Source organism: Phalacrocorax carbo, chromosome 3 (assembly GCF_963921805.1).
Source record: "Phalacrocorax carbo chromosome 3, bPhaCar2.1, whole genome shotgun sequence".
NCBI classification, from domain to species: domain Eukaryota; kingdom Metazoa; phylum Chordata; class Aves; order Suliformes; family Phalacrocoracidae; genus Phalacrocorax; species Phalacrocorax carbo.
In genome coordinates this window covers 101,746,028-101,773,216 of record NC_087515.1, presented here as the reverse complement: position 1 = coordinate 101,773,216, position 27,189 = coordinate 101,746,028, and the positions used below count along the sequence as shown (strand labels likewise).

General features: G+C 37.3%; 1 protein-coding gene across 5 annotated transcripts in view; it reads right to left on the bottom strand.

Annotated features, from left to right (window-relative positions):
• The window catches only part of DST (dystonin), a 316,491-nt gene that overhangs the window by 33,680 nt on the left and 255,622 nt on the right, over nucleotides 1-27,189 (bottom strand). For all 5 annotated transcript variants that reach the window (XM_064447871.1, XM_064447868.1, XM_064447872.1 and 2 more), the window contains 15 exons: nucleotides 25,315-25,533; nucleotides 22,029-22,232; nucleotides 18,989-19,220; nucleotides 18,416-18,642; nucleotides 17,613-17,735; nucleotides 16,765-16,866; nucleotides 14,557-14,658; nucleotides 13,221-13,394; nucleotides 12,268-12,423; nucleotides 9,753-9,950; nucleotides 9,116-9,244; nucleotides 5,859-6,029; nucleotides 4,369-4,524; nucleotides 3,929-4,135; nucleotides 2,111-2,230 (listed from right to left, as the gene is read on the bottom strand). In XM_064447871.1, coding sequence (XP_064303941.1) covers nucleotides 2,111-2,230; nucleotides 3,929-4,135; nucleotides 4,369-4,524; nucleotides 5,859-6,029; nucleotides 9,116-9,244; nucleotides 9,753-9,950; nucleotides 12,268-12,423; nucleotides 13,221-13,394; nucleotides 14,557-14,658; nucleotides 16,765-16,866; nucleotides 17,613-17,735; nucleotides 18,416-18,642; nucleotides 18,989-19,220; nucleotides 22,029-22,232; nucleotides 25,315-25,533 — 2,520 coding nt within the window. The remainder of the gene's footprint in view (nucleotides 1-2,110; nucleotides 2,231-3,928; nucleotides 4,136-4,368; nucleotides 4,525-5,858; nucleotides 6,030-9,115; nucleotides 9,245-9,752; nucleotides 9,951-12,267; nucleotides 12,424-13,220; nucleotides 13,395-14,556; nucleotides 14,659-16,764; nucleotides 16,867-17,612; nucleotides 17,736-18,415; nucleotides 18,643-18,988; nucleotides 19,221-22,028; nucleotides 22,233-25,314; nucleotides 25,534-27,189) is intronic.

Genomic DNA, 27,189 nt, shown 5'->3' with positions numbered 1-27,189 from the left:
AAGTCCCTGGCAACACACTAGATATGAGTGAGAGAGAAAACATATTATCTTGGCTTTTCTCTTTCAGGGCCTTTTTTTTTTTTTTCTTGGCAGTAACAACTGGCAAAGAGTGAGTCCAAATTATTGCTTACAGCACACACAGAGCACACATTCAGTTCAGATAGCAAAATCGTTAACGAAATGGAGCAAGGAAACCTTCAAGGCTGGACAGAAAAGACAAAGACAGACACAGGGGGTATATGTGGGAGTGGAAGGAAAAGACTCAAAATACAAGGAAGGACATTGCAGTGTTGGGAGGTTTGACAGCTCATTAAAAAACAATTGAGTTGATTTCTTGGGGGGGTTGTTTGAAGTTTAAAGTCACAAAGTTCACAGAACTCTCTCTCACACACATTCATCTTTTTCCTCCATATTGCTAGTTTCAATCCTAATGCCCCTGTGCCACATTCTATCCCATTTCTTAACGAGTAAAGAGACTCAAGCAACTCAAGTAGCTATTCTCTGTAGGCATTTTATACAAAAAGAAGCTGGAGAAAAGATACCAAGAGAAGTGATGAGTCTGCCAATCAATGTGAGGAAGCTTGGGCTCATAAAACGAAACTGCTGTAGGTATAAAGAACAAGTGGGATTATCAAGTTTAACATTCCAGAAGAGGGGAGGAGAATAAAGATAGAGTCAAACCTCAGGACCTGAAAGGACCTCAAAGCAAAGTCACAACATGTTGACAATACTTGTAAAGAATTTGAACTTCATATAAAGAAAAGAGTGGAGTGGAAGGATTAAAAGGTTGATTGAGTCAGAGAAGACAAGAAAGACTATCTTAACAGAAAGATTCCCCCACCCCACTCCCTAAATTCGCATCACTGACTTAAAATTCTGGCAAGAGCAGCAATCCCAGAACAAACTGAAATTGCAGAGTTAGCCTAACAGAATATTAATGTAGGTTTTATCTAAAAGTTTGAACAGCAAACATAGGTAAAATGATTTTTGCTTGACCAACAGCCAACTTTCCCATATTAAAGGAGAATATTTTGCTGGTTGATAAACAATACTTAAACCACCATATAAACTGTGAAATGATAAAAATACAAAAGCAGACCAATGCAGTAACCAAATCATTAATATACATGGCAAAACTTGTTGGAGGTAAAAGCAATCATCAGAAGCTACACTGAGAGGGGAAAATTAGATATGCAAACCCTTGGGGATATTGTGCAGAATGGAAAAATAGGAGTAAATGGACAACAGTAAGACTGACATGAAAAGCAGAAGTAAATGTATGCCAAAATGTAGAAAAATGAACAATCTTTCAATACTCTGTCTCTGATGAAACTGCTCCAAGATAAATCTTGAGGCACAGTCTGTCTCTGAAGATTCTACCACTTACCCACTTGATCCTCAGTAATATATCATTCTAGGCTCTTTACAAAAGTAAAAATGAACTACTTCCATCCATCCTTTTACTCTGTGTCTGACAGAACTACAGAGCTTTTACATCATTATTTGTTTGAAAAGCCAGGTCAATAAGGGAGATTTTTACATTTTCACCTACAGTAGCTGGGTTTGTGGAAAGCTGGTTCTGGAATTTTGAATCCCATTAAGAGAACCACCTTTGCTACTAACGGTGTTCATTGTACTTTCTAGAGGATGTAATTACTATTTCCACTTGACATAAAAAGCAACTGCCAATCAAAATACAAGATTATTTTTCAGTTTAGAGGTGGTCCTGTAGCATTAAAAGGAAAATCCCAACCCAAATAACTGCATGGTAAAATTGTGGTTTAAGGACTGAAAAAAAAAAAGCCTGTAAAAAAAATTCTTCAGAGATTCCTAATCTGAGACAGTATTACTTTGTTTTTTAAAGTTCCCTTGGCACTGTATTATCACGCCTTTCCTCTTCATAGCTACCCATTCCCCCCCAGATCAGGTACTGTGAAAAGCTTTTTTTCCCGCTCCCCACCTGTACCACCTCACCTTTTAATTTGATGCTAATAAGCACTCCATTGTAGTGAGGCTACAAATCTACTTCCTTTGCTGATTGAACAGTACAAGGCTGACAGACTTACCTACATCTCACTGAGAACTTTGCGTTTTGTCACTCATGACTCACCTTATGCTGTGCAAGCTGCATTTTTATTTTGTCAGGGTCATTTGCAATTTCAAGATCTGCATCCAAAGATTTCTCTGACTCGTCTAGCCATTCCATAAGTTTGTGCCAGGCTTCATGGAACTGCAGGAAAGTGAGATTTGCACACATTTTAAAAATCACTGGTTCATAAAATAGTCCGAAAACATTAAACCCAACCAATTCTCTACAGGCCAAACAAGTACTCTGCAGACTTCAGAAAGATTTGGTGTGGTTTTTCTCCCTGGTCTCTCAAACAGGGACTAGCCTAACCATGTGTCCACTGGACTTAGCCTCCCTTCTCCCAGGTGAATCAGCAACCTTTAGTGTACACGATCTGCACAATAGTATGAATCCTTCAAAGACATATTGGTAACTTCTGTTGATGTGTTGGTCATTCAGATTCCTACATTTTTAGTAGTAAATAGCAAATACAGCAAGAATGGGGCTTAGCTATTGCCTATATGTGACAACAGCAGTGAATCACTGGGGAAAACTCCTGTCTGGATGGCTGCCCAAGATTTTCCCTGGGACGCTCATAAACGCTCTCATTATATCAAATGCTATCTTGACGGGCAAGGAACAGATCCTTGATCTTCCTTCCTGTTTTAACAAAAAGAGTGCTTTAGGGGAGGAAGCAGGAGAAAGACCAAAGATTCAACCAGCTTTCACAAAGCAGCATCCCTTTGGGATTTTATTTTTCTAAGCTGGTTGTTTCTCTGTCTGCATCTCTTTCGACAATTTTCTTGCCTGGGCTGCCTACACTTGAAAGCACAAGGAACTAGTTCAGAAACCTCTCAAGGCTCCTGGACCCTGTTGTTCAGGACTGTGGGATCAGGCCTTGACACCAGTACCCTTCAGTACTCCTTCCCTGCTCTGCATAGACAGTTGTTGTTCTAAATTAATAACTTATTTTATCAGCTCTGTAAATGGATATAGAGACGAAATCCATCTCATTGCAGAACTGCTGTGTGTTTGAATGCACAAGAGAAACTGCTTGAAAATAAATCACATTTGATTGGCTTATGGGCTAATTTATTGCTCAGAGAAGTTCTTACTCCATGAGCTGAGTGGCAGTAGCAGTGAACATGGGAATGTGGTTTGGCTGTGAACATGACCAAATATTGATCGGTCATGTTCCATGAATAAAACGAAGCTAGAACTTCCGATTGACATTTAAACAGATTACATTCCTCTCACACATTTTGCATCTTATCATTTATGTTCCTCAGTGAGGGGGGAACATGAATCTAAGGAAAAAACATGAATGCTCCATGGTGAGTAAAAGAGTGTTAAAAAAAGGTCTCCAGGTTTTTAAGGAAATAAATGGAGATACCTTGCCTCACAGAAGATACTGGTCTAGTAACTAACTAAAGAGACTGAGAAAGTGCTGAGTATTAATTAGGGTACGACGCGAACCTGAGAAGAAAATACTAAGGAATATTCCCACAGATTAGTGAAAAGGTTTCATCGCATTCTTTAAAATATACGGGGTTGATTATGAAACCTCTTTTTGAGGACAGATGGCACTAATATACATCTGGAAGCCATACTGTAACTTTCTTCTTTCAGACTACCCTGTATTGCAGACAGAAGTCACTGCTCGGGTTGAAAATGACGCTTTCACCTCCCAAATGAAGTGCTCTATGATTGAATCACAGAAATTGCTCCACTAACTCAACAGTGTCTGTTACACTAAACCCAGACTTACTTGAAAGTGCTTTAAAGCACCATATTCTTCAAGAATCTGGATGTAATTACAGCTAAGTTCAAAGAGTTGTACAACAGCTGTTGTCCGATTACCTGTTTGGCTCTTTTCCTTGCATCATCCAAAGCTCTTCCCCTTTCAACTAAGCGTTGAACTACTTTTTCCCATCGACTCTGTACACTAATCAGCAGATTCTTAATAAGGACAACATCCTGTTTCTGGCTGAAATATTTCAAATGGGTTCCAGTTTTATCCAGCTCTATGATCTGATCTCGATGAGAATTCACTTCTGTGGCAAAAACCTTGGGAAAAAAAGGAGAAAATTACTCTGAATACTATGTTGCTCAAGCACTGAGTAAACACTGTAAAAAAACTAGTCTGATAAAGAATGATGTAGCGAGAAAGACTATAAAATGCGATTTTAAAACAAATTAAATGTTTTTCTGAGTGCCAGCGTTACAGTGTTCATTTGGACACTGCTGAAGTATCTCCACAGAGTGGGAGAAAAACATTACACATCTGTTTCTTTACATACCTTGTGTTCATCAATTTGAAACAACACTGTGTCCAAGATAAGACTTGGCCGAGAAGCTGCAGTTAGAGTTTGCTCAGCCTGAGTAAGCCAATTGATGAAATCTTGAAGTGAGTTGTGGAACTCCATTGCTAAATTGAGGGCTTCTTCCAGTTTGGTCTGTAAAGATACGTCATACTTTAATAGCAGTTGATATTGTGCAGGGGCTTCAGCCAAGTAAACCATTTTAGTCCAGCATTTTGGAGTAAACCACTTCAGCATTTAGTTTAGCATTTTAAAACATTTTTCCAACTCAAAGTTTCTGAGTTTTAAAATAACAGCCTACATTTGAGCATATTAAAGGAGATGGACAGAAGAGTAACAGTAAAATTATGTATGATAGATGAGTAAAAAATACAGCACCTAGTATCAGGATAAAATTTTCCACATTAGAACATTACATCTTCTACCATGTAATCCTGATGGGACATACGGTTTTATCAATTTCAGTACAAAACCAGTAGAACCTCAGAAATCTACACTGGCAGTACATTTGGAAGAACCTCGAAGAGGTAATCCAATTTATTCTCTTGCACTAAACAGAGCACAAGTTTCCTAGACTGCTTCTTTTTAACAGAGCCCAACTGTCATTTTGGTTGCCTGAACCGAGACTAATTTTGGGTATAGAATTTTTGTTGATCATGAGACAGCAGCCAGATATTTACTTTCAAACAATAACACTGCTGGCCCTGCTGAGCACTCCAACCTTACAGCTTCCTGCAAGAAGGTGCTCATGTTGGGTATTAATTAGTTTGACATTCTTACATTATACAGTTACCTTAAGAGACACCAGCATTCTTACTTTAAAATATAACTAAGTTGTGAGTTAAATATTTATGCTTTATATATATCAGGGCTGAAAAAGAGTGCCTCTGTTTGTAATTACTTATATTCTTCATTGTTTGATTAAGGTAGAACAAATGGACGATGCTTCATAAAGGAATAAAGACAAAACAAAATTAATAAGAAAATGTATGTTGTGTATCAGTGAAATCACTGATCTACATTAGAAGGTAGTCGAAGTAAGTGGAGGAACAAGCAGCATTTGGGAATTTTAAGGAAAAAATGGATAAAAACTAGGAAAATTAATGCAGCAACTGTGTACTCAGGAGGAGATAAACTTGAATGATGAAATAATTTTATTCACTCTCTCATGTTTACTGTAATAAACACCAGAAAAGCCCTACCAAATAGCATTAGCAGTGTCAGATAATGTATTTCTGTGTGACACACTTGTGCCATTCTCACCCGTCCTTCCCCCAATTATGGATCATCAACTTCTTGAATCCCATTTTTCCCAGTACTTTCTAAGCATACCAATGAATTCTGCATAACTGCCTCTACAATTGATTTTAAATCCAAAAGATCAAACAAATATGCATGCATAAAAGCACTGAACATTAACATCCTCAAATACATGATTTACACTTCTCTTTTTATATAAAAACACATACTTTTCTTTCACTGAGCTTTGTTTGTACTGATTCCCATTTTTCTTTTAAGTTATTTATGTCCTGCTCAACGTTTGTTTCAGCAGACTCTGGGCATCTTGCAAGCATCTGCTGGCCTTTCTGCATCAGACACTTATATGTCTCTTCTTTGGCTTCAAAGGCAGCACAAAGTTCCTAAATAAAGAAAGTACCAAAAAAAAGGTCAGGTAGAAATTCAATACTCTCTACAAATGCTAGTATAATATTTATTCCTCCCCCAACATTTAGTGGGTACGATTAAGACTAATAAAGGAAACATATGTAATTAATAAAAAGCCAAATGAGCAAAGAAAGGGCCCAATTCTTCAGGAAATGAGAACTTGCATTGTCTGTCAGATGTTTTCTCTGAAATCCAAAAGCTTGGCAAAGAAAGTACTATGCACTTATTGCACAAAATTTGCTACAACTTGGTTGGTTTTAGGTCCACCTGTAGCTGAAACACAAAAAGTGTCAGCATCATACAGCACGCTGAAAGCTCAGACCTGTCCAATACACCTTCAAAAGTGGGTAGGACAACTTGGGAGGGCTGCTTTGTCATACATAGTCTCTTTTGATTTGCCTGTATCTTCCTTGACTCACTAGGCAAGAACACTGAAGACATTTTATACATACAAAGAAAGCTGGAAGAATAATGGTAACAACTGTTTTACCTGCTAACTATTCTTTTTTAACCATGTTAAAGATGAGGTGGCAAGAGACTAGGGGCTCCCATGCATCCCTCTGACTCAAAAGCGCATTTGTAACAGACCACCCAAAACGTACCAAGGAAGTTGCTGCAGACTCCCAAATGAGGAGCATCTTCCAGGGGATGAGCAGTAAGTGGCTTGCAAAAGGAGAAAAAGAACTTTTTCCTCTGATTCCCTGGACAAGAGCCCAAACCCAACGTTTTCTGTGGGTTAAGAGACACTGTACACAGGGTTGTAGCTGACCACAGAGGAGAACAAAGCAGGAAAGCAGGTTCGAGATTTTAACAGGACAGAAAGTGTCCTTGCTTGCTTTCTGAGGACTATGAAAAGTGGTGTCACCTAGCCTGCTTCCTCCTACACTCCCAACCTCTCTACATAACTCCCCAGAGCATCTTATTTTACTGTAGCACAAGAACCCCTCAGAAGTAAACACAGGGAGCACAGCACAGGTGAGACACAGCACAGCAGGAGTGGCCCCAAACACTGGGGCTGGGCTTAGTCTAAGACAGGGGCTCATCACAGTGGTTAATTCTGCAGTACAGTCACACTCCTATGGTGGCAGGAGCAATTAAAGTTATTTTAAAGGAGGAACGGAACAAAATGATTCTTCTAAGAAAAGGAGAGGGAGGTTCTGAGCAGCACTGGGACAGCCAAAGAGGCCTCTTTTAAGCCCCTTTCCTGCTGGTGTCCTGTAATGCCTCTTCATATCTTTTGTTTTCTTGGAGCTGCCTTAGCTGGAAAAGCTGCCTGGTCTCAACTCCCTTTGTGAACTGATTATGGTTGAGGGCTCTTTTATTCATATCTATAGAAACAGACCTTATATACTCAAGAAAATAATGCATAACATTATTTCCAATGAGAAACAAATCAAAATACAGTGCAAAACTTTCTTTTTTAGTTACACAGCACAAATTAACATGGTTTATATCACTTAGGGGCAAGTTTGAATTTGGAACTGATGATAAACAGTACTCAACATGACAAGTGGCCTCAACATTTCAGCTGCTCCCACGCCCCCCCCCAAAAGATAGTCTACATATATCTGCCAAGATTTAACTAAACTAAAATCAAGACCTATTTATTAAGGGTTATATACATTAAATGATAACAAGTCAATGCCTGCAGTTATATGATGGCCCACAAAAGAGTAACAATTTGTTAAAATGTACATGTACAGTTAGAAAATGATTGTACATATGGAGTAGCTATTACTGGGGACACAGTCACATTTGTTCCAGCTATATTACATTCATTTTAAAGATTCTTTAACTAATAAATTTGTAAGTGCAATAGGTATAGAAAATTTACATAGTAAAGAATATACCAAAGAAATCCCTGAAATTTTGCAGGGAAAAATTTTGATCTTGATCTGACTTTAAGTCCAGGATGAAAAAAATGGAAAGAGTTCCATTGACTCTCATGGAACTGTGATCATGTCCCACCCTTGCAGGAAAAAAAACCAAGCAAGCAAGCAAAAAAAAGGCTTTATTTTTTCCTTTTTAAGAGGAGGATTGGGGGGTTCAAAACCACAAGGTTATTTCTGAGTTTTGTCCTAGTTTCCTGTCATAACTGATTTTAAAACTGTAAATTTTTTTCCTTCTCAAAATTAGTTACTGGTGAATTTTGGAGGAAAAAAAGAAAAAAGAGCCCCACATTGGTGGTCAGTGACCATTAGCATCACTGCAAAACAAAACCTGATTTTTAAAGCTACGACAATGCAGTGTTCAAATGGAAACCGTGTCAAGCATATTTGAGTTCAAGGACAGTTCAGTAAATATCTCTTACATCTGAGCCAAGAGTTCAGGAGTTTAGATCACTGGGTTTGGGCTTATATCCTGGAACAGCACAGCATGATTTTACAGAAATGGAGCACTATGAACCACCTTTCTTTGAGGTAAGAGATCAAGTTTAAGTGGCTTTTTTTTTTTTTTTAGTTCTATGGTCCTACAGGGGGGCAGAGAAATCCTTATAATGTTTCTTAAAGAGAAAGGAAGGGAAGAAAGAGAACAACTCCGGCATTCTGATCAGCATGCCATTTCTAATTAAAGCAGAGTCTCTGTATGAGCCAGTAGTCCTTATTATATCTTTGTTAATGATGACTTTAATGTCAGCTTTTGTTAGATAAAGAATAAAGGGTCGAGCCTCTTGATCCAAGGTCCAATGAATATGGATCACTTTTAGATTAATCTTCGTATCTTAGGAAAAGCATAAACGTAGTTATGGGGACAGAAGGAAAAAGAAGAATAGGAATCACTGGAAAATGTGCAAACACTTTCTGTTTTTCTTTCTGAGAGTAAGGATGCAGAAGTTCTTTTATTTCTGCCTCCCCGCTATTACTGGTTCAGCTTTGGGCATCTCCCAAATGACTACTTTTCCTACACTGAAAACAACAGCGTTGTTATGAAGGCTATTAAAATTTTTTAAGATACTGTACAGACGTTGTGATATATAGAACATGCTCTGTATTTACCATAAACACTCTTGATAGTTACTCCTGAAATGCAATTTGCAAAGCATTCTAATACTGATACTTACCATATGGGTATTAAGCTGCTCTCTTGCTGTTTCTGGTAAGCCTCCAACAGGTTTTGATGCCAACAGCTGACGTTCGGTGTCTGTCAGCCATTGCTGCAGATCTTCAACTTCACCATGGAAACCTTGGGCCTAAATTATACCATATCATTTTAGAGCTTAAACATTCTCCATTTTAATACTAGCTCAGATGCAGAAGTATACTGGCAACAGATTTAATCAGGTATTTGCACTAATCAAAGGAAATTAAAGGGGAAAAAAAAAACACAAAGGAAAAACCCAAACTAAATGAAAATTTAAACTAGCTCAATCTAATCTAAATGTTAAAAACAAAAACCATGGAAATCTTCAAAGCAGGCTAAGTGAGCAATTGTGAGATCAATGTTTTCCCTGAATAATACACCTATAGAGAAATTTCATGCTTTTAAAATACGTGGGCCAAAAGCTGAAGTCTTGATTCATCACTATAAAAGACAGTGGCCAGCTATGGAAGACACAGCTGAATTAAAACTTTCTCCAAATTCAGGACAATATGTGCTACAGTTAGGATTTAGGCCAACTCCTAATACATATATCTATGTATTTCATGTAAAAAGACATTTTTCTGAGTTATCTCTTTACTTGACCATTTCCTGTTCACCTGGATCAAGGCACTGTCCAGCTGCTGTTTCCTTTGTTCTGTTTTTTCCAAAAGGTTTTGCCAGCGCTGATTCAGAAGTTCCAATTTGCTCCGTAAATTACTTGCTTCTTCAACAGCACTTGATTCAATCAGGTCATTTCCTGCTTTCTTAACTGCTTCCACCGTAGACTGATGAGCTAAAACATCATTTTGTAGCACCTACAATTGTAACACAGTATGTGTGACTGGCCATGTTGATAAGTTATTGAATGAACGGCATTACAGTGACCAAGCTAGTTCTAATCCAGTGACAAGGCAATAGTTTAACATCAGCGCAGGTATTAGCTATTAAAGCTAATAACTAAGGTCTCTTCAATCAAAAGCAGTAACAGACCTCTCTGCCAAAATGCTACATTTTATTTTTATATCTTGGGAAAAACAATATATTCCTACTGAATAGATATATTTCTTTCTGAAATTATTAAAAGTTTCTGGCACTGCTCGTGAAGAATTATTTCTTCGCTTTCCTTAATCTACTATATACTTTAATGGGATTTTTCTTCGGTTTTGAGGATAAGGTGTGAAAACAGTGTTATATAGAGTAGTGCCAATTGCTTGTGGAGCAGTAGTCTAAGAGGGGAGAAACAGGAATACTGTGTGCCTGCTGTACCACACAACCACCTGACTGCCATGATGTCTTTACATGCGTATGCATTTCATGTCTACAACTCGTTTCACATTATGTCAGGCCACCAGAACACTTCACCAGTGCTAAAAGCTGAGGAATGATTATACCACTAACACCACAAGACCTCCTCCCTCTGGTTGAAAACCTGTTATCACCAATAAAATGCAAAAAGTGCATTTGGGAAAAAGATGCTGTTTTCAGAAAGATTTAACAACAACAAAAAAGACAGACAATGCTTTAAAATAGCAGAAATAAAGAGCAGAAAAGGAGAATGTGCGAAATGGTTGGGAAGGCAAGTTTATGACTGCTGTCTTCCATGGAGTCTGGTTCAAACTCACCTCCCTCAAAATGCTCGTATATGGAAAACACATAAAGCTAAATACAAAGGAACTTTTAAATAAACTATACAGAGCACTTGATGAAACAGCAAGTCACATGTAGCCCTTGTATACAAAACACACATCACATTCGCTTTCATTCTTCTAAGCTAAGCACTGGAAATTATTAATTATTTTATTTTTCCTAACAGGGCAAAAAAAAGGGATATTCACAGCAGCAGATGCACCTTATCCCTTCCTTCCTGCTGAGGTTCACTGAGAACAAGGTCTATTCTTTCCAAAGTTATTCAAGAGGTGGATGTTTTTCCAGGCTACCACAGGATGCACTACTGTGTGAACTTTCTATCCTATAAACTATGTTCTATGAAAAGGAAGCAGATTCATTCATGTGTTTGCTGAACTCCTTCAGCACTGAAGGTAGATGAAGTCATAAACGATGTCTGGATGCTTCTTCAGTAGTAAAACACTTCTGTTTGATAAGAATATAAAAGCTTTATGGAGTGGAAGCTGGATTTGTAACTTTTTTTTTTAAAGGGCCGGTTTCTAACAGTAGTCACACAGGACATGTAGATATTTTACTCTGCTCAAGTTCCAGCTGACCACACAAAAGGCTTCAGAAGCTGCATAGCTGCATTACCACAAACAATGAAAATGCCTTAACTATCTTTGTATTGTCAATTTCAATCAATTCTCTCTAAATCCAAAACAGACTCTGAATACTTTTCACATCATATGCAGGCCAAAAATTGAATGGCAGATTTAAAGGAAAGGAGAGGGTTTATGAGGTTAGCTTGAAATCTTCAGGCCTAGAAAGAACACATCACGAACAGCACTGAGTCACACAAAGAGGTAGAGAAGACCTCTTGCTCCTGGGAGATACTCCTCAAAATAAAAGCCCAACAGAAGCATTCTTCTATGGGCTCCAAAATCACAATTAGTAAAAACACTAAAAGAAAAAAAAAATTTAAAATTATCCTACATCATATGTAACAAAGAGAAAAAGATGGGTGCATAGATACCCCTAAAGTTTTCAGAGAAGCATTCTTTGTGTTAATTGCACCCAGCTGAGATACAATTTTGCAGAATTCAAAATGACAAATCACTATTTTCTGAGAAGGAAGAAACATGAATGAAAGATCTGTAATGGTCACGTGCATTTTGTGAGACCTGGCCTAAACAGAACTAATCAAGGAGTTTATTGCTTCAGGGTGAGTGGCAGCTTCTATAACTTTTGAGTTCCCTGGGTCAAATTAAGGTGAATAAAGGTGGAGACTGGGGTGAGCTGCCCTTTTTGGCTAAAACCTATGCCACTTGCATCACATATGTGAGGAAGCAAAGAATATGGAGGAGTAAGAGGAAAGGTATTAGTAATTTCCAAGCCTGCATTTCAGCTATAATCTGCATCTTGAAAATCTCTATACAGAATTATTTATCAGGTTTTACTACAAGACTCATCACTAAGATAAACATCGAAATAACGTTTCAGTTAGTATTCATTATAATTACATACATGATGTTTGGCAAGTTCAATTTCAATAGCCTTGGGGTCTCCACCCACAGGTTTCTGTTCATTCAGCAAGTCTTCTGTATGCGTCAGCCATGTCAGTAACTCATCCAGGGCATGCTGGAACTGCCCCAAGGCTAACAAGGCACCTTCCAGCTTGTGCTGTAGTAAAAATAAAATTAAAATTGTTTCACAATGCTATTGATTTGGCTTGCATTACCATTAGTCACCATAATCCAGAGCAGAGTCCATACACATGATAGCATTAAAACCAGGGAGAAACAGTTATCCAACACAAGCAACTGCTTTATAGTTAGAGCTGAGTTAGCAATTCCCCTGTAAAGCCTTACATTCCAGGCTTAAATTCCTGACCTTTGAAGCCCCCATGTAACCAGAGCAGAGTTAAGTTTGAAGGTTCTCTCATCAGAGATATGACAGCTTTTTATCACTTAAAACACAATTTAAATATAAATGCAATTTGGTGTGTGATCTTTTTAAAGGCTTTGTTGTGAAATTATTCAGTTTAGAAAATAATACACTTCTAAGCACTGCATCTTTAGATCTCTCTTCCACTTTGATAATTTGAGGAAAGAACACTGAAACAGTTTAATATTTAAGTTGGCTTTTTTTTTTAAGCGCTCAGTTCAGCAGCTAATATTACTTCTACACATATAAACATGTTTTCAACTGCTACTTAAGATGTCATCAAATACCAAAATGAAATAATAATGATTCAACATGGGACTGCTGACAGAAGAAATGACAAAAAAATACTGCTGAGGGTTTAAAACCCATAAAAACAACTCAGTTGTAAAAGTCAAATTCTACTATCTATAGTTCTGTGATTTCCAAACTGAAAAGAATAAATGTGTAAATTGATACAAAACATTATGCATCATAAAAAGCTTTTCTCAAAAATCTAAGTCATGAATAAAGCCCCCCCCTTCAAGTTTATTTACCTGTCTATTTATAATTTTTTCTTCTAGGCTGTCCCACATTAGTTTGAGCTCTGAGAGAGGGTCTTGAACAGTGTGCTTGTCACTCTCCTCTGTTACCTTCTTCAGCAATAGTTCTGCCTGATGGTTCAGTCTTTCCATTTCTATCTGCTGCTGATAAGCTTCTGTCTTAAATTGCTATGGTAAATGGAAAAATAATACAAATACACATATAATAACACAATACAAGTAATGATCATCTTGAATATAGCATAGTATGGCAATATCTAAAATACTAACGCATCTCTGTCAGTTTTCATGAATTTGGTTTTTTTTTTTCCCCAGGGTCAAAGTGCTTGTAAGACACTGATATCCAGACAGTCCCAGCTAACTGAAAATATGCAACAGTGTCTTACTATTCTAGCAGATATTGCTAACTGCAACCAGAGGATTATAAAGATTATAAAGATGCCCAATAGGAAAGTATTCTCCAGTGATCTCCCTAGTCTGTAGAAAAGGCAGAATGTATCTTGACTAACTTCTAGCTCGTGTGGTTGTGATAATACTTTAGATTTAAAATAAAATTATTCTTCAGAAGAGCTGAAAGCAAATTTTCTTTAATGGAACACCCTCTCTTGCACACGCAACTTGGGCAGCAGTCCAAACACAACTTGAACGTGTGTGTTCTTCTGAACTATGGAAGAATATGGTTCATTTGAGGTTACATCATAAAATAAACAAAGTGCCCAGAGTCAAAAAACGTACAAGTGAGCAACAAAACCAAGGACATGCCCTGATCATTACACATCCCTGCTTTTTATATATAGCCTACCAACATCAGGAGCATGCTCAGTCAGATCCATACAGACAGGTTTCTAAGTTAGCCTGAAATTTTGACTTTCAGCTTACTCATGTACTGGGAATGTCGTGATCTGTGTGAGCATTTACACAAAGCCTATAACGGCAGAAGTGAAACTTTGGAGGCATTCTCTCAGAGCCTCAAGGAAGCGATTCAGAGTAGAAACCAGAAAATATAAAAGTCATAGCAAAAGAACCCTGTACATAATACCCTTATAGCCTCTGAAAAAGAAGGAATGCTATTACAACAACGTCTGGGCTATCAGAACATATTCACAAAATAAAATGTAGTCTCATCAAAATCTGGAATAGATTTTAAAATGAAACACTTTAAAATGAAAAGTTTGCAATGAAATGTCATCTGAATTTTTCATAGATTGATTCTTTACTAGGAATTGAAAATGAAACCTGCTTGACTCTTGAAAAATACAGAAAAACACTAAACACCACAGAAAAATGCAGACAGATTAAAATATAAATGACAGAAATTGCTAGTTCATACCTTAAGTTCCTCAGTTTGCTGCTTCACTGTCTCCAGATCTGTTCCGACAGGGGACATAGATGCTAACTTGCTGCCAGCAATGTCTACCCAGTCAAATATTGCCTGAAAATCACAGTATGAAACTGAAGTGTGAGCAGAGAAATAGTGCCATGTTTGGAAGTTGCATTAAGTAAAATATCAGAACTTTGCTTTACTCCATAGAACAATATTGCTGTGCTCTTTGAAAGAAAATAGCTTTCTTCAGTGAAGCCTAGGTTTCTTTGCAATACAAGGGATCTAATATTAAATGAAGTATTCCATGTAATGTTTACAAGAACGTACACACTGCAAGACCGAACTTCTATTAGCAGTTATATTCTGCCAGTACTACTCAAGCTGAGTAGTACTCTACTTCTTGAGCAAAATCAGCAATTTTTATGAGTACCCTGAAAGGTAAATACAAGACAAACTCTGTTCTGCAGTCCTTTGGAGCAAAGGTGGAATCTGGTTGCTGAATGATACACTTTAAATGATGATTACAAACAAACTTCTGAAGGATAATGTTATCTGTGTAAGTAACATGGAACATGACCCATTCAGTACATATTAGTGAAGGGCCTTAACACAGCTTGACTGACTCTCCATAGGATAACACAGTTATAACTTTAAAAAACAAATGCACTCTCCCCAGTTCTGAGACTTTGTAGGCACTTCTTTTGCTCCTGATATAACGCAGAACAACCTCAAGAATAGTCTACTTACAGATTAAGAACAGCTCACTCAACCTGGGTAACTGCATAGGGGAAAAAACAACTCTGCTAAGCCCTTTTCCTTCTGCCCGTTATCTGTGATTTATTACGGAGAAAGGCTTAGGACAGCCTGCTGCTATACAGCTCCTTGAGAAATGGAGTGCCCCCAAAAAGCTCAACAGGATGAGGCAGCTGCAGCTAACAATGTGCTCACAATACTTTTCATATTGTCTATTGAAATGAGCGTAAGAAGGCATTTAAGTACAGTTCTTTCACAAAGTGCAAGCTTGCAGGATGTACAGTGTACAGCCACGGGAAATACAAAGCACTTAAACCAATGGCAACGTTCCTAATGTAACAATTCATACAAGATTGACTTGTTCAGTATGAACATAAGAAAACTTGGGGAAAAATACGTAGTGAGGGTGCACTGAAAAACAAGCACATTGCACTAATATTAAGGAGTGTTCTGCTGCTCGATCTGCACTGAACACACAAGAAAGTCCCCTCTGTGTCATGTGAAACACTAATTTTAAAGAACCAAGACAGACAATAATTTCCCTGAGCAAAAAAAAAAAAAAAAAATTTTGCAAAATCTGACCGTGTTTGGAACGTTTTCAAATATTTCACTCTTCTAGCCATTCACTGACAAAAGATATGACGCTTGCCACTCAGCCAAAATGTACAGAGAATATAAAAAAACCACAAACCAAACAAAAAAAAAAAAACCACCACAAATACCCCACCACCAACACCTAACCCCCCCCAAAATCAAAACCACCACATCTAGAAAAAAGGTATCTTAGAAAAAACTGCTGGAAAATTTACCTAGAGATTTAAAAAGCAAATACTCTTCCAATGTACTGTGATAGGACAAATCATACTAAGAATTAGTATAATGGTCAAGCCGCATTATGTTAATAATATTTTTTGCTGAAAATGCTCAAACTTAAATATTTGACTTATAAAAGGGTGGAATAAAACTGAAGTTCTTTCACTGTCCTCCACTGAAAGAAAATAGCAGCAAGTGAGTATATGCACCTGTATTTGGTTCCTTTCAGATCAGGTAAATGTGTCACAACTTCAACTCACCTATCATATGAAGTACTGACTATCACAAGAAAGCATTAGCAGGATTACTGTGAATTTCTGTGGTATCAAAACACCTCTTATCATTAAAAAAGGGGACATTAATTTTGAATCTAAACATAGTTCAATATATGAACAACTGCATGAGGAAAGCAACAGAGATTCATTCTTGAATGCAAAACAAAACCAACCCAACAACCAAAAACCAAAACAAACCCAAACCCAACAAGCCAAACCAAACAAGAAAGAAGATTTGCCTACTGAAGAAAACAGTTACTATAACCAGAGTGATACATGACTTGTCACCTACCCAATCATATGACCTCTTTTACTACAATCCCATTAAGTCCTATTGACTAAAGACTGAGTTAGGTATATCACACCATCTTACCTGCAGTCCATCTTGGTACTGAACAGCTGCCTGCATAGCTTCGACAAGCTTATCCACTCGTTCTTTCCATGTTTTGTTTAAGGCATCCCAGGCAGAATTCAGCTGCAAGTAAGTGCAATTTACTCCAACGGATGAAAGAATTTTACTGCTGTATAATGTGCATTCACGAATCATTCACTGATCAGTAACACCAATAAACTAAGCAAGAATAGTTTACATTCATTCGCTATTAACGCTCTTGTCCTCCCTATCACTGCACAGTTAGTTTCCTCCAGAATACACTAGAGGTTCTGGATTACAAAAGCTGTAAACTTCAATACTGATTATTGAATGCTTTTATTAGCATAGGGATTATAGTTAATACGGGAAATACTAACTCATTTGGAGTTGCACCATTATAAAAAAGGTAGCTTAAAAGAAATGTACATTGCTGAACATTAGAGAAATTAAAAGTACTTTGTAGTCATCCAAACAGAATTGTCTCAGTTAAGATGTCTCACTTGGCATAACCCAGATGCATCTGAAATGTATGGCAGCATTTTTGCAAAAGGTAAACATCTATCGTATTTATCAGTGGGAATTTTCTACAAAAAAAAAGAAACCCTGTCTTTTAGAAAAATTCAAACCCATAAATCAATAAAATAAAATTATGCGTACATTCTAATCTAATCTGAGTCAAGGCTCATTTACCTGAAAAGCAAACGTTACTTTAACACAAGGGCTTCAAGGATATCTTACTTTTGCCACAAAATTTTTATTTTCAAAGTTTGTTGGGGGCGGGGGGGTATACCAACTTCAGCTGAACAAGCATCTAACATAACAGATTTAAGCATCTGCATTTCCCATACCTCATCTATACTCTTGTTGACAATAGGTTTGTCAGGCTCTCCACAAGCAGCTCTAAGTTCAGAGCCAAGACTCACAACTGCTTCTAGTTCTTCTTGTAGTCCATCAATTTCTTCTTTAGCAGCCTACAAAGAGAAAAAAAACCCCACACTCGTAGTTAAATTTAATAATCTATGTACAGCTTGCTTTCAAGATAAAATGTGGCAGGATTCAACCTTTGCTTTCTTTGAAGTCACTTGGACTTACAATTGGATGCTTAAAATGTAAGCATCCCTTTGCAGTGTCGGAGTGAAATCAACTGACATCAGTCTAAATTATAACAATGGCTTACGATGTCATTTTGCATGAGACAGAAAAAATAAACAGGAAGTTTTAAATCAGATTTCTTTAATCAGGGTGTTTTCTTTTTCAGAGGTTATCATTCAACCTTGAAATCTTTAACTATCAGCATAAATAATTACAGGCTTAGTGCATAATGCACCTGTACACCTTTCATTTAGATGTTACATGTTACTCAGGGAATCTAATGTATAACTTTTAGAAGTCCTCAGTGACATGCTTATTAATACATGTTTATAAATACATGCAAATATAATGACAGGCACATGTTGCATGCTCATTGCAATTAAGCACTGATACATGTTATTTACCATAGACTCTTTGAGATATTATAGTAAATTTCTAGACAATTATCCCTCTTGGTCTCTAAAAAAAAAATTCTCCTGTGGTATTTCATAGTAATTCTGTCTTTTCTCTGCATACTGTCAGTAAAGGACTTCAAGTCAACAAAATGCTTTCCACTGACCTCAGCAGCTTCTTGCTGTTGTTTGACTACGGATGGGTCAACTCCAGGTCCCTCCAGTTCTCGAATGAAGTCCTGAGTATCTTTAATAGTTACTACGAGAGCCATATGATCACACCAAAACTTTTCAGCTAGTTCCATTACATCCAACAATTTGGCCTCCCTTTCTTCAGTCAAGGTCTGGATGTCTTCCCAAATGAGGACCATTTGGTCCAGTTTATCCTGAACAGCTAAACAACAAAGGAACTAGATTACTACCTTGGCAAACAATTCTTGGTCATAAATCTCTCTACAGTTCTACAGCAGAAACACATGCATACATTTTAAAATTTAGACTCTAAAATTGTTTCTTTACAGGACTTCTTATGTTAGTGGAATCAACCAACATGGCCTTTAAAAATAAAACAAAGGTCATATTCACAATGAATTCTTTTAAACGAATGATTTGCTTTTATAAATCTTTAGCAGCTCCTCCAGAGAACATGATCCCCAGACTAATGGTCATGAGAAATGAAGATTTTTATATGCTGCAGCTTGCTGCATTTCCAATACATGAAACTTTCCTCAGTCTACTACCTTTAGCAGATATATCCTTATCAGCTCCTTCTGAGCGAGCAATCATTTCCTCCCCTCTCTGTTTAAGTGTCTCATACACCGGCTGAAGTTTTTCCAGATCCACTGACACATTCTTATTTTCACTGATTTGCTCTTTAATCTTCTCAACCTCTGCTGAGATCGAAGGCGGCTGCCTCAGACGTTCAACAATGCGTTTCAGACTCTCAAGAGTTGGATCTATCTTGTCATGAAACTAGGAGGGTGGTAAAGGACAGAAAAAAATGGCAGAGAAAATAGAAGAAAGCAACTGAAAAATGGCATCTGAAATTCTCTTGGAAAAACGTACTTTAAAATTAACATATTTAACATCTCTATCCAACATAAGTATGTGCAATTTGTAATACCCCCCTTCACGGTTCTTCCCCTCTTTTAATATCTACATTACAAAACTGACCTTGCAAAATGGTACTTCCTCTCAGATTTAAGAATTTTACTATGAAGTCTGGATTCAGCCCTGTGACATTCCCTCTGAAGATACTACACATATGGCAGAATCTACTTGCATTTAGTCCTGCGTAATTCATACAGTAGTTTGTACCATATTTTGGAGAGCCATGGCTTTCTGATTTCATCGTTTTAGAAAGATATTTACCTTACTATTAAGCACATACATTTTCATATCAGGACCAACACATGGGCATATAACCACCAATTAAGATTTGATATGTCAGGTCATTCCAAAAGACATTTGTTAGTGCCCAGGTGATGCTTGTTAGTGCAATAAAGGTACATCACTTTATGCAACTAAAAGCACACAACTGCATGTATTATGTTCACTGATGTTTGACTGAGCCCAGGTAGGTGCCCAGAAACTCAGTTACAGCTATCTTAACATGGTTCATCGTTTGGTCCAGGTTCGAAGTTAGCCTTTGCTGTATGCTTTTGGATCCACAGAGATTCCTAAAAATATCTCACCACCATGCCCCTTTCAAACTACAGAAATTAATAAACTGGGTGCATTTATTCATCCTCCAGGATCTACAAAAAGCCCTCTTTATTACACTTGGGAAAGGTGCTATGAAGAGCACAGCAAAACAAGATCACCTTATGTGAACAAATAGCTACACCCTTTCTATTCAAAGGAATATAGGCAATACAAATGTAATTACTTTTTCCCACCATACAACCCACTTCAAATCAGACTCTGTGACTAATGTTATGGACTCTGTTTTTGTTAGAAGTGTGAATATCATACAAGCCAGCAAAATGTGTTATGAAAGATAAGTAGTCTTCCCACGTTCGAGACTTCTGAAAAACTGATTGTGGCAACAAAACCTTACAAAAGTAATAAAAACTAACATTTATTTGGCAATATTCAGGTCTAATTATAGGACATATATATTACACTTTAAAATTGTCAGTGCATTCAGTGGGCTCCCTTGTACTCTTCAATGAATGAGACAAGGTGTTTTAGAACTTAAAAGGAAGAAAATGCAAGTCATTACAACCTCTCATTCTGTCTGTGTAGTTTATGTCCTGCCTTTGATACACAATGCAATTTAATATAATTTAAAGCCTGAAGAGTTAAATAATTATACTTCCAGGACTGTCTAGACAAACATTGACATAGCCATCACAGTACAGAGTCCTGATAACATATATTTACCTATCTTAATAAAAAAAGGAGATTATATAAAACTACGTTCTGGGCGTTACAATGTTTTGCTTTGCCATCTGCATATACATTTATGTATATAAAATGAACCTTAAGGATTTCCTCAACATCTGATTATATCCTTGCTGCTACCAAAGAATGCATTTTTATTCTTGCTTTCTGCACTTAGCCAGCACAACATGTTTACATCTATTACATACAAAGCAGGGAGTTGAATGCTAAGTAAATACCTTGATTTTCAAATGTGCAGCTCCCAATAGGGGAGGTCTAAGTGATAAACAAAACCACTGAATCTCAATAATCAGGCATCTTTTAGAGGTGCAAATAAGGAAGGTGTTTGGAATGACTTATATTATTGTCTATAACCAGTTCAAAAGCAGGATGGTATCTGATGCCACTTTTTTCCCCTTAGCTTCTTAAACTCAGTCTGCAGGGGTTAGGAATATGACAAAAATTATTTAGCATGTAGACTCGATGAGAACTTTAAGGTGTATTTCTTCATTTAGTATTTTAGTTCTAAGGAGAATATAGCACTTAATTTCCAGTGAAGAGAGAAAAGGGGGAATTTCCCACAAAAACAGCAGTATAGAACAAAATATTTTTATTCAGGTTTTTGTATGGGGTCACGGACAGAGTTTTACCGCATTCTTTTCTGAATTTGGGGTTTAGTAGAAGAACTTCAGTTTGGGTTTAATGACAATTAACCCAATATTTCTAAGTCCCTAGAACGTGATACCTAACAATACTCTGTCAAGGTTCATTGCATAGGCTGATGAACTTAAGATATACAGCTTTTATAGACTTAATCCAAATTTTATGCTTATGATGACATTTTGTGAGGTCTAACTTTGCTCACAATACTGTTATGTAACAGATTAAGCATATGTTACATTTAATTCTTGTGGGTCTGCAACAAAGACCAAATGCTACTACCGCTGCCAAACTACCCTCTAGTTCTATTGGTAACGGACCGTAACTGAAGCTGCCAAGTTTGAGATATAAGTGTACTCGAATTAACTGATCTATAGTGACATCCCTATACAAATGAGTCATCAGCTAGTAACAGACCAGCAAGAGAAAATGGAATAAAGTGAAAATAAAATCCCACATTTTTAGACCAAATATTATTTTCTTTACTTCAAAATTAAGAAGCAGTAACATTTTTCAACTGCAGTGTTCATAATACTAACCAATATATAAAATGATAACCCCTTGAGAAATAGAAAAATCAATGCCATAAGCACTGATACGAACATTCACAGGCCATTAGATTGAAAAATACAGATAGAACAGCAGTTTAGTCTTGATATATATAGGTAAGATTACAATGTCCGTGCATCTTTCCATTTGAATGAATCCAATTATACTTTAAACTTAAATTGATACCTGGGTACACTGAGAAATGGCTTCATCCAGTGCCAGTGCTCGCTTTTTGACATCTTCCTTAATTTTACCGTAAAGAGTGTCAGCTGCCACATATTTCTCTTGGATAGAAAAACCTTCTCCTGGGCTTAGCTCCAGCAACTGAGGCCCAGTTTTGTTCATCTTATCTATATGAGGCTTGTGCTCAGCGATCAGCTCACGCAGTTGCTATAACAAACGAAACAACTTATCAGTTTCTTACGCTTGCACCACCACATTACAGCTGTCCACACTTCTCACACATCCAGCTGGCAAGAAATTCTAAACAAATACCCTTCATCCAAATGCAAAGCACAAATAATATCAAATAAAGTTAGTGACTGCTCTGCCAGTGACGGCTCCCATTCCAACACTGAGCTATCTGGGCATAAAACATCACAATTAGAGATGTGCCAGAAAGGTCATGCAATACTCTTGTAGGACATATGACTACAGGTAAAATATAAGATGCTAACTATGCATATGATGCTGGCAACAGACACTCCCAATCATATTTAGTACCCATAATGACAGAAATGGCAAATAATATTTCAGACGTGCATACCACCACCATGTATACACTTTTCATGTTGGTGTTTGTTGCTTGCTGAAAAGCCTTCCATTGAAGAACATCACAGAAAGAGGTACTGGCTTTGCAGAAATATTAATTCAAAGTATCCTTGATTTAAGAAGAGGAAACTAGCACGAGGAAGGGTCAAAGAAATCAGTGAAAAGGACAAAAGGACAAGGAAGACTCATCAGTAGAGACCTATCAACCTGTCACTATCAGCTGTCTCCCCTCTGGCTGCAAGACCCCTCTGTCTTCACAACAGCACTATTACTTAACTGACAAAGTTTAACAAGTGATTAATAAGTAAATTAAATTTTATCTCAGCTGTCTACTCCCTCTCATCATCCACCCCCAAAGTCAGTCAAAACTGTGCAGAAGAACGTGCAGAGGCTTGGGGAGGTGAAAGGTCACAAGGTGTTTCCAACTTGCCTAAGGATTTTGGTTTTGTTTACTTGCACCCATAGATCTGACATATGGGAAAGGTTTTTTGTGGGAGTAGCCCAATCCTTCCCTCCAGTTTTACTTGTTTTCTCAGCTCATTCCTCCCTTTTCAGAAAAATCCCACTGTCTTGTGAGGCACTGTCCCCTCAGTGCTGTGAACTCTGTGTTTCTACCCTGCAGACCCTGTGCAGGAACATGAGAGGCACATGTTCTGTTCCTCACAGCTCAGTTTGTTTAAATTAATGAAAACACAGAAAAGAGTCTATATCATTCTCAGTGTAAATAAATCCTCTTCTCTTTAACTAAGGTCCTTCCCTTAAAAAGAAATCCTGATACTGGCTTGCTTACTTGCTCCTTCCCCAGAGCAACAGAGGCTGAGAAGATTGAAAAGACAGTGACCATAACTCTCCACAGTCCCTGATGATTAAATGGCAATGAAAATACAAAAAATCCTGACTCTAGCTACTTACTGAGAACATAACTCTATTTGTATACCTTGCAACAAGAAAAATACTGTTGATTAGCAGAGAAGATAAAAGGGTGAAACTAAAAACAGTTTGAAAGTTGTTAGAAAATAATTTTGTGTTTTATTTTTGTACACAAATAGATGATTTGACACAAGCCTACAAGAGTGCACGTTTCTGGGTCCAAACCTTATGCTAGTACTCTGCCCACAGCTCAGTTCAAACCAAACTGACTGCATGTTACTCACTCAGAATCAACTCTATGAATTCCATGACTCGGAACAAAGATAGTCATCAGTAAATGTGTCAGAACAGAAATGGAAGTGAATATAGAAAACTTTTCAATTCACATTCAGAACCTTTTTTTTTTTTTTTTTTTAAAGGAGATCAGTAAATGATTTGGTCTTCTCCATGATCTACTGTTAGGCAAACAATTCCAGTAAATAGGCATTTCAGATCAGATTACGTGTTAAAATTGCCTGACATTAATCTTCTACTTAACAAACAAATCTCAGCTAACGGCATAGCCCAAGGAAAATGCAAAAATAGAAGCTCATCTGAAGGGCCTCTCATGCAAGCAGAATGATGAAAGTAGATGAGGAACAATCCTGTAAGTAAAGCAAGCATGATTTGGTTCATGGTGACTAATCAAGATGGTCTGTAAAGCTCATGTTGATATATCTAGTCTTAACAGAGCATGTTTGTTCATTGTGGACGTAATAGGAAGACAAATGAGTGAACCCAGTGTTTACCAGTCCATAAGGGTGGGACATCTTCATTAACCGGTCTCAAAGTAAACAAGAGTTTGAAGCCAGGGTTCATCCTATTTAACTTGAGTCACTTAATTGAGGCAGCTAAAATAAAAAAACCTAGTTACTCTGTGCTCAGCAGGGAGAGACAGGTATCTCCAGTAGTCATATGGGCTTTGCAGGTGCCAAAACCTGCAGGTTTTTAACCTCGCTGGGACACATCTGTTTCCATGTGATACTAGCAGCCATATATGAAATGAACTGATTTCTATACTAGCTGATTATTTCTCCATGTAAGAAAGCCCATACGGTGCCCAGCCTACAACACTGTTGCCTCTATTTTGTGATGTTATGGTAAACAATTATTTCTTATAATTATTACATAACAAACATACTTGACATGAGAAATGATTACGGGATTGGCTGGAACCCAAGCATTCAATTCTTGGTCCTCTAATTGTCTGTCTTCCTGGCTCAGCTAGGTTTAGTTCCAATGACACCAGCAAAACAAAAGCCAAATTTTTTACATGTACAAAAAATGAACATATGTGTGTATTTGTATACAGACTGTACACAAAGGCAGCATTTCACTTACAGCATGCTGACAGCAGGTATTCCAGTTCTTTAGATAGCCATGTTTTACCTTCTTTTGTTTGCTACAACACACCACGTCTGTTCTTCCTGTTTATGGGTTTGGTTTGTTCCAATACTGACATTAATGTGTACTTTTAAATATACTTAACTATTAACTTTTGCGTGCTCAGTTGTCTCACTACAATGGCAATTTTTTCCCCTTTAGCCCTCTTTTATGCTTGTACGTTGTTTGCTGCCTTCCCCAGAGAATCTTGTTTGCATACATAGTTTGGGAAACAGTAGAGGCATGATTGAAAATGTATTTATTTTGCACTATTATTTTCAATAATTCATTTTTCAACAGAAGTATAGCTGTCTGGGGTTTCAGCATTTAGCAGAGTACTCCACAGTTCTAAAGCAGAATACTACTTGGCTTTTGAAAATTAGTTTGCCAGACCTGGCAAAATGCTTACCCTATGCTCTTCCTGTTGTTGCTTTAAAGTTTCATATTCAAGGGCTGGTGCAGGAAGCTGAGAGATGATCATTTCTGTTTCAGTTAACCATGGCCAAAGCTCTTCATATGTCTCCCAGAACTGGTTAACCAGGGACTGAGCCCGTTCCAGCTGGAGGTTTCTCTCAGAGTTCATTTGACAGACTGCATCATATTTCTGTAAGAGGCTTTCCATTTTTTTCTGTAAAATAATATGAACAAAAAATAGCAATTGTTTTTTTTCCACATCTATTGCCTTCATTTCTAAACAATCTTTGATAATTATAGCATCAAAACACAGAGAATCAAATTTTAGTTTTGATAACGTTCTTACACTATCAGTGTTTAAGGTAGACGGAATAAATATTGCAGAAGATCAGAATTTGGTAGAGTACTTTCAAAGTAATTGCAACATATTTAATGATATTGATATTTACAAATAACACTTTATTCATAAGGCTTCTAGTGAAGCTGCGAATGATTTGACTGCAGTTCCTAGCCTCACTCCCTTACTGAAGATGCTTATCTTCAGTGACACTTGGCAGAAACTTGGCAGAAGTTTTCCACAGCATTTCTGAATTGAAGCATCACGAACACACAAGTTTTTTTTTATTTTTTAAACCTAGCAAGAGAATAGGGTATACTGTTGTGCTTGTAGCTTACAAACTTGCAACAGAAACCACAAAATACTACTTTCCAGGTTAGCATACATTAATTAACAAGGATATGTTGCCACTATGATAGAACTAGAAGGTTTCAACATTCCAAATCTACTGTATTTGGGCAAGTAACAATAAGAGAAAGTATCCACTAGCTATACATTCTTCCTGTGGAAGACTGCCCATGTTATCATTTTTATGAAATATTATATGTGACAATGAACATAAACACTAGCCTTGGAAAAACTAGACATATAAGCAAGCCATTGAATGTGAAGTAAAGAATCTTTTTTGGCAGAACAAGCTATCCTTTCATTTGTTATGTCTTGCATGTAAATTAAGTATAGAGATGCTATCCAAAGGACAAAACATAGCCTAACACACAGATATACAGTATTTCTGACAAATACAAATATTGAATAGAAATTCACATAAAACCGCTTTCCCTTGTGACTCCAGTTTCATCGACAGAACATCTCATCTATTTTAAATTCACTTAAGAGCAAATCAAATTTATTCAGAGATCCGGCAGCAGAGCACAATTAGTGAAGTATTGTTGTTCAAGGAGGGTGGTCACTGGAAGGACTAAATTTACACAGCACATCCAGTCTCACTGTAATTTAGCAAAAACCCACCCCACAACTAACACAATCTTATATGCCAACACAAAAAAATCTATATATACATACAGCCCCAACATCAGGCGCCCTCTATGTGTGTAGCAACCAAAGGCATAAGAATGACTTTCAAGGGCTGTGTTAGTCAACAGGATGGAATACTCTTGGCAAGTACGGTCTACACTGAGATCAGCAGAAATGAAAGTGAAGATCCGTACTGAGGTGCACAGCCACTGAACCCAGCACAGAAATACACACGCCCAGAGCATCACTGACCCAAGAGAACTGGGGAAGATAAACAGCCAGATTCCACACACACCACACCAGATGACTAATACCTATTCACTCAATCATCCACTGGCTAAAATACTATTTACCATGAACAAAGATGATAAATGGGGCTCCAAATGAGTGTCAGGCAAGTACACAGTATTTGCTCTTTGAACATCCTCAAGGAAGGAGAGTGACACACAACAGCATTTCTTCTAGTATTACAACCCTCAGACTAGAAGTGGCTGTAATTAATGCTTTTTCATTAGTATTTCAAAAAGACACTGTAGAAATCCTTCTACTTACATACTG